We start from the raw sequence: 6,907 nt of genomic DNA on the forward strand, positions 1-6,907 counted from the left end.
GGTGAAAAAAAAAGTTTTTTTAATTTTTTTTATGATCAAATTGTAAAGTATTGCAATCCAATTCAGGTGAGATTTGTGTTAAGTTATTGTATATTTAGTTGTTTTATGGTTAAACATTGAGAGCTTCTGCTCTGCTATCCACACTGCAGACAGTGCCTGTGGTGGCTCTCAAAGTCCGGTCTAAAGCCTGCCTACTGTATCCAGTGTTTTCCACACAAACACATACATAATGCATCCATACTACATACTACTACACTTCATGGAGTACATTTTTTTGGACCAAATTAACCGAATTAAACCCTAAATTAAAGGGGAAAAAAACGCCCAAAAAATGACTCTAGCCCAGGGGCCTCAACTCCTATAAATCCGGCCCTGAGCGTGCACGTGCGTGCTCTGTACCGTGCCGTACCTTTCGCGTGAAGAATGTACCGGCCACACGCTGTCCTACTCCATGTAGCCCCCATGACACCACTGGAGCAGCATTTGACCATGGAGTAGCACTTTGATCAAGTGGAGTAGCATTTGACCATGAGTGTCGTTGACTAAAGTACTGAAGAGGTTTGAGGGTTTAGTGTTTGTTTAGGGGTTTTTCGTGTTCGAGGTTTAGGGTAAAAATGTGCAAGAAAATTAAAGAAAAGGCATTTACTACAAACATAATATAGTAGCCGTCTTAAAATGTTGCTGCCCTCACAAGTATAGAAATACCAATGTGTGTGTATGTGTGCGTGTACTCATGCATGCGTGTGTGTGCGTGTGCTTGCGTGCGTGCGCGTGTCGGCTCTTGTGGTTAATCTGCTGTATCTCAAGAGATGGAGTGTACATCTGTCCGTTGCTGACCCTAATCCTCTCTCTTCCAACTATAATCCCTTCTTCTCTGTGTCACCCTGCCGCTTCCCGCTGCTATCTGTCGACACTCTGCAATCCTCAGGCTTAATCTGACTCTGAGAGTGTTCGGGGTCCATTTGGTTGTACACTCTCAGAGTCACAGCCCCTTAAAGGAGTGTGTCACCGATTATTTTTTGTTCTGCCTTATCTTCATATAATTGGTCCTCACTAATATAAGATGACGTGCCTTTCGTCTACTCTGCATCTCGTTGGAGGGCTGCGGACAGTTCAGAAACCGCCCTACCAGTGACATCATCAATGGGGGATTCCAAGCTAATAGAAACTACAGGTTTTTTCTTCCTGGAAAGTTAGCATGCTGACACAGAAGCCATTGTTCTTGCATTAATGAAAAACAAGAAAAAAGTTTGACATTATTGTTTGAAATGACAAAATCTGCCTACCAGTGTTGTCACTTTTGAGCTACCCACAGCCCTCCTCTGAGACACAGAGTGAGTAGACAGACATAATAATAATGAATTGCATTTTTATAGCGACTATAAGTGCTCAAAGCGCTTTCATTCATTCATACGGGGGAGGGGACGATTGGCTCTACGCACAGCAGCCATATTATCACTTTCTTCACATGTGTTACCAATGATACTAATGAAGGCTCTGTTCCATTTAGTCTGTGGTTTCCACGACCCCCATAACTCTGAGAGTGTACAAATGGGTCCATTTGGTTCCATTTGTACACTCTCAGAGTTACACACCTGTAAGGGGCCATTTGGAAGCCCATGAGGGTCCCTGGACCACAACTGTAGACCCACTGGTGTAGCAGTGTGTTTCCAGTGAGCCAACATGCACAATATCAGCACCCTGACTCTGTTTGACCAGAATGGAAAAGAGCCTTCATTAGAATCATTGGTAACACCTGTGAATGTCTTCATAATATGGCTGCTGTGAATAGAGCCTATTGGGAGGTGAAGCGGCGAACAGTCGACGCCAGCGTCCTCACTTTTCCCACATCAATGGTGGCAAGCGAGCGCCGACCGACACATTGGAGACAATGTAGGGCTCAGTGTCTTGCCCAAGGGCAACTCTGGGGGAGCCCGGGATCGAACTGGAAACCTCGCAGTTCCCATCTGACCCCATTATTTTAACCCATTAAGGCCTGAGGTTCCGATTCTACAAAATGTCTTCTAAATCCCAACAGTTTTTTGAAAAAAACCTATGTTGCTATATCAGTGGTTCTCAAACTTTTTCATGTCAAGGACCCCAACATGTATATGTATTTGGCCACGGACCCCCATCTCAAAATATGTTCCAGGGACCCCCAGAAGCGAAGATTTGAGTTATAAATGTTTGCTTTAAAAATATACATATTCAAAGATTTGCACACATTTTCTCGATTGTTCAAAAATAGCAGATCTACAAGCTTGTATATCTGCTATTTTTGAATAGTCAATAAAAATAATGCTTTTTTTTTAATGGGTTAATCCCCTCCCTCTCTTGTGTTCCAGGGCCTGAAGGCAGCCGACAACGACCCCACAGCGCCCCCTTACGACTCCCTGCTGGTGTTCGACTACGAGGGCAGCGGCTCGGCCGCCGGCTCCCTCAGCTCCCTCCACTCGGCCTCCAGCGGCGGCGACCAGGACTACGACTACCTCGGCGAGTGGGGGCCCCGGTTCCGCAAGCTGGCCGACCTGTACGGCGGAGGGGACGATTAATAGCCTCCGTTTTGTTTTGTTTTTTCGACACCCCCCCCCTCCTTGCCCCCCTTGCTCCCCCCCCCTCCCCCCCTCGCTCTCGTGGGTGGGGGTGGGGGGGGGGGGGGGGGGATTCGGAGGGAGAAGAGGGGAAGTTTTCGGTTTCGGGGGGAAAGGAATGTGAAGAAGTGGCACTTTTTAAAAATAAAATGAAAAAATTCTCGTGGGACGGCTCTGAAAAAAGGAAGTTATCGCGGAGAAATACTGCGTCTGAGGAACTTTTATCGCGGAAAAAGGTTGCGTCTGAGGAACTGTAACGACAAAGGGGACCACAGTGGGGTGCTGTTGTTAGCACTAGCTAGCTAGCCACCCCCCCGGCTAGCACACACACGCGCGCGGGAAAGTAAAAAGCCTGCGTTGTTTTTTTGAGGCTGCGATGCGAGCGTCTGATTGGGTTACAGCCGCGGGGCCAGCTTAACGGACACTTAACATTTACACTTGAATCTCACAGTACAGAAGCACCGGGGTCAAATGTGCCTTTTTGTACATTCGTTTTAAATTGTGGTAGTTATTATTTTTTTATTTGTTTTTTTATTTTTGTTCTCCTTCACGGCTTTAACGCTCCTGACTTTTGTGTGACGGCGAACTTTGACTGTATACACGCGGAGGAGCGCGTTCACCACATCAGCGTGTGTTTTTGGGGTTCCGACTCATTGTGTGTGTGTGTGTGTGTGTGTGTGTGTGTGTGTGTGTGTGTGTGTGTGTGTGTGTGTGTGTGTGTGTGTACTTGTATCACTATACTTGTGAGGGCCAAATGTCCCCATGCCCATAGTAGATTAAGTAGGATCATAGAACTCACAATTTAATTGGTCGTTTTGTGCTGTCACACATCCAACAACAGCTGTTCTCTAGCCTGGTGTGATCTTGTAGATCGGCTATTTGTGGGTGTGCTACACCGGAGGGAGCACAATTCAAAAGGCTTTAAGGTTAGGCTTAAGAGCGGTAAGGAATTGTATAATACATAATTGACGTTCCAAAAATGATGACATCCTCACAAGTATAGTAAGACAAATGTGTGTGTGCGTATGTGCGTTTTTCATGGATAAACACTGGATGAACACTCCAGTGGGCAGAGCCCACTGTAAGAAGAAGAAGAAGAAGAAGACAGCTCTGGTAGATGTTATCAGAGAACATATATGGCTCTGAGTGTCACTGGATTCTACATGTTCACAAGTCACATCCAGGGCCAGATTTGTGGGGATTTTTTATTTTATTTGTTTTCCTTTTTACAAATCGAACCCTGACAAATCAACACTGTATTTATCTGCTGTTATACTGTCATCCAAGCTGCATTTCCAAACAGACTTGAAGACGCAGCTCGTTTTACTCCCAAAGTTTATTTGGAACTGCAGCTCTAGCAATGTTACTGTTTTTTTTTCTTCGTTTTTAGTTTTTTTAGTTTAGTTTTTTTTAAAGACAATGGCAAGGTACATCTAAGATAAATACACGTTTATCTGAGGTAGGCCAGATAAAATGTGTCATGCATGGATTGGATAGCCCTCCCCCCCTTTTTTTGATTTGTATTATTATTTTTATATGCATACAGCTGCCATGAGCCAAGTTTGAAAGATATTCTTATTTGCAGAACTATATGCGACCAACACCATGTATGTTACTGTGGGATCGTATTGTAGCTGACCTTTGTTTTCTGTCAAATCGGTTAGGGAGTTAGGTGTCTTGCTCAAGGACACTTCGACCAGTCATATTCGACTCAATGCTGGCCAAGCCTGGAATTGTACCTGGGATTACTGGGGACTGCAGCTCCCTCTCACCAATCAGCTATGCCGCCCCTTAAATGACTGTCGGTATGGCACTGGTTCTCAACATGTGGGATTGTAGGCGTCCCCAGCTAACTAAAAGTGTCCATTTGGCATTCCTGAGCATCCATTTAAAGTGCAATACATGCTCCTTCTGACGTCCGAACTTGTCTTCGGAAAGGGAGGCGATATAACAACAAATTGACATCATTCCGAACTTTGGAATGACTTGACTCCCCGAGCTGACTCTCTGAACTATATTTCGAAAAGCCTGTCCAAACCCGACGTCTGAAGGAGGATGTATTCCGCTTAACTCTGAGTTAAAGGCAGGCAGAGCCTGGCTCTTGGCTGGGTTTTGGTAGAAATGTGGTCTCTCATGGAGGACATAAAACGTTATGGATTGCAGCTTTAACACTTCAGATGTGATGGTGCGTTCCCGCCCACAAGTTACAATATTTGTTTGAGTGGCGTGATTACATACAAAGTCAATGCAAAGACGCAACTTGGCGCGACCAAAGTAAAGTGATTTAAGCGACTAGAAACATAATTACTGTGTCTTTTGGTGGGAAACACACCTTGACTACTGTATGTCCTGCAAGTAGGCTACTATGTATGATAAACCATAGAAGAACACATGGCCCGTTCATGATTCCCTTCTGACAATGTATGACTGAAACATTTTGTGCAAACTGTATCTGCCAAGAAATGTATGGTTACCATTTTAACTGGAGGACAAGGAATTGTTTTTTTTACTTATTTTTATGCGTCTTTGCTTAAATGATGACTGTCACTAGCGCTACTGGAAGGGACGTAATTCCAATCGCAGTGTGATCAGCCTCACCGCCGAGCGTTAACGTCTTATCTACCGATCGGAATTGAACTACAGCCGCTTATTGCGATTCTGGGTGGATTTTTTTCTCTTCGACAGAAACGGACACGTCCCTCTCCTGAGCACCTCCTAGTGGCACGCAGAGCCATTACGACAGAGCTGTGTATTTGTATTATTATTTTTTTTCGTCAAACATTTGGGCGGTCCCAGAGCTGATGAGACCATGTGTACAGTAACGTTAAGACTTCTAGATAGATCGCTTCTGTTGTTTTTTGGTTTTTTTTACGTTTTACGTTTTGCTTTCACCATGTAAACTTATGCAGCCGATCGCTTATAAAGGGAGTAGTTAGGTCCTTGCCGTGTAGCGAAGACGCCCCTTTGTTGCACCTCGGAGACGGATACGATGCAAAAACGAAGGCCATTGGTTCCTCTCGTCTACTGATTTGCCTTAGTGTCCTCTGGTACTCTCTGATTGGTTAGGCCTGATTTAGACTTTGCCGCACGCCAGTGTCTCGCGCCGATAATAGCCGACCGACGCGCCGTGAGCTGGTAGGTCGGATATTTTCGGGACACACGACGCCATCGTGCGGCAGAGAATAAATTGAGCGTTACCTTTTGTAAATCTTCAATATGTACAGATTGTATTTTTTCTCTCGTTCTCTTTTTTTTTTGACTGTGGTCTCTGAAAAATGACATGCTAATATCTTGATCTTGTATATGTATGATTTGGATTACAAATTAAACATTTTTGCATGTTGCAGTTTTTGATTTTCTTTTTCGTTACGGGTTAAAAGGTAGGTGACACATTTTTGCAAAGATAATTTAATAGACAAAGTGTAGTCCTGTGACACAGATTGATTTGTATGCCTGTGCTGCAAAAACACTTTACCAACAAATCCAATGTTCAAGTATGCCTGCATCTCTTATCTTATTATATTCATTAGACCTTTATTTATTCTGGTAAATCCCATTGAGATGCATTATCTTTTTCGGGTGAGCCGTGTTCAAGATAGCAGCAATGCCAAAGTTCCAACAACATAAAAAACAAACATTGAAAGCAACACATTGCAACATAGCTGATTAAACAACATTAGAAAACAGGCAAAATAAACTCAAAATGCACTAGTTTAGTAAGCAATTGCAATTTCCAGTCTGTCATCAAACAATTCACGAACTTTGTTCCCAGCCTTGTCTCGTGTCAACAGGAGAAAAGCCAGGTAATGAAATACTGGTACATGTGTGGTGGTGCTTCCCATGGAAGCTGTCTTTTTTTGACAAGTCAGTCACAACATGGTTTTCATGTCCTGGGAATGTAAAAAGATCCACACATCTTCAACATAACTTCCTTTTGCAATACTACTTCCTGTACGCTCCACTTGGACACTTTCAGTAGCAGTTCTTAACATACTTAAACCCTACAATCCCTTTTCTGGTGGGAACATTCACCGGAAAAATAGCCGGCTTTTGTCGGCGAAGAGATTTGGCGAAGAGATTTGATTTTAGAGGGGGGGGAGCCACAGTCGGGTTCAATGGTTAAAAGACCTTCTGTAAATGTGGTCAGTTTCTTGAGCTGCAGATATGCCTGCAAGGTGTAAGCACAAAAGAGTTTGCCATATTCAGTTCAGAGCCTTATGCTGCCTTCCAGTGGTGGAAAAAGTACTCACATTTCTTACTTTAAGTAAAAGTATCAATATTGCAATGTAGCAATACTCCGTTACAAGTAAAAGTCC

At 43.9% G+C, this 6,907-nt stretch overlaps 1 protein-coding gene across 1 annotated transcript in view; it reads left to right on the top strand.

Annotated features, from left to right (window-relative positions):
• LOC311052730 (cadherin-2-like) overlaps positions 1 to 3,114 on the top strand; it is a 65,201-nt gene extending 62,087 nt beyond the window's left edge. The window contains exon 15 of the mRNA XM_084067897.1: positions 2,346 to 3,114. Within this exon, the coding sequence (XP_083924023.1) occupies positions 2,346 to 2,552 (207 nt within the window). The 3' untranslated portion in view covers positions 2,553 to 3,114. The remainder of the gene's footprint in view (positions 1 to 2,345) is intronic.
• Positions 3,115 to 6,907: the final 3,793 nt, after the last annotated feature.

This window comes from Gymnoscopelus microlampas (genome assembly GCF_963454915.1).
Source record: "Gymnoscopelus microlampas genome assembly, chromosome: 9".
In the NCBI taxonomy this organism is placed as follows: Eukaryota; Metazoa; Chordata; class Actinopteri; order Myctophiformes; family Myctophidae; genus Gymnoscopelus; species Gymnoscopelus microlampas.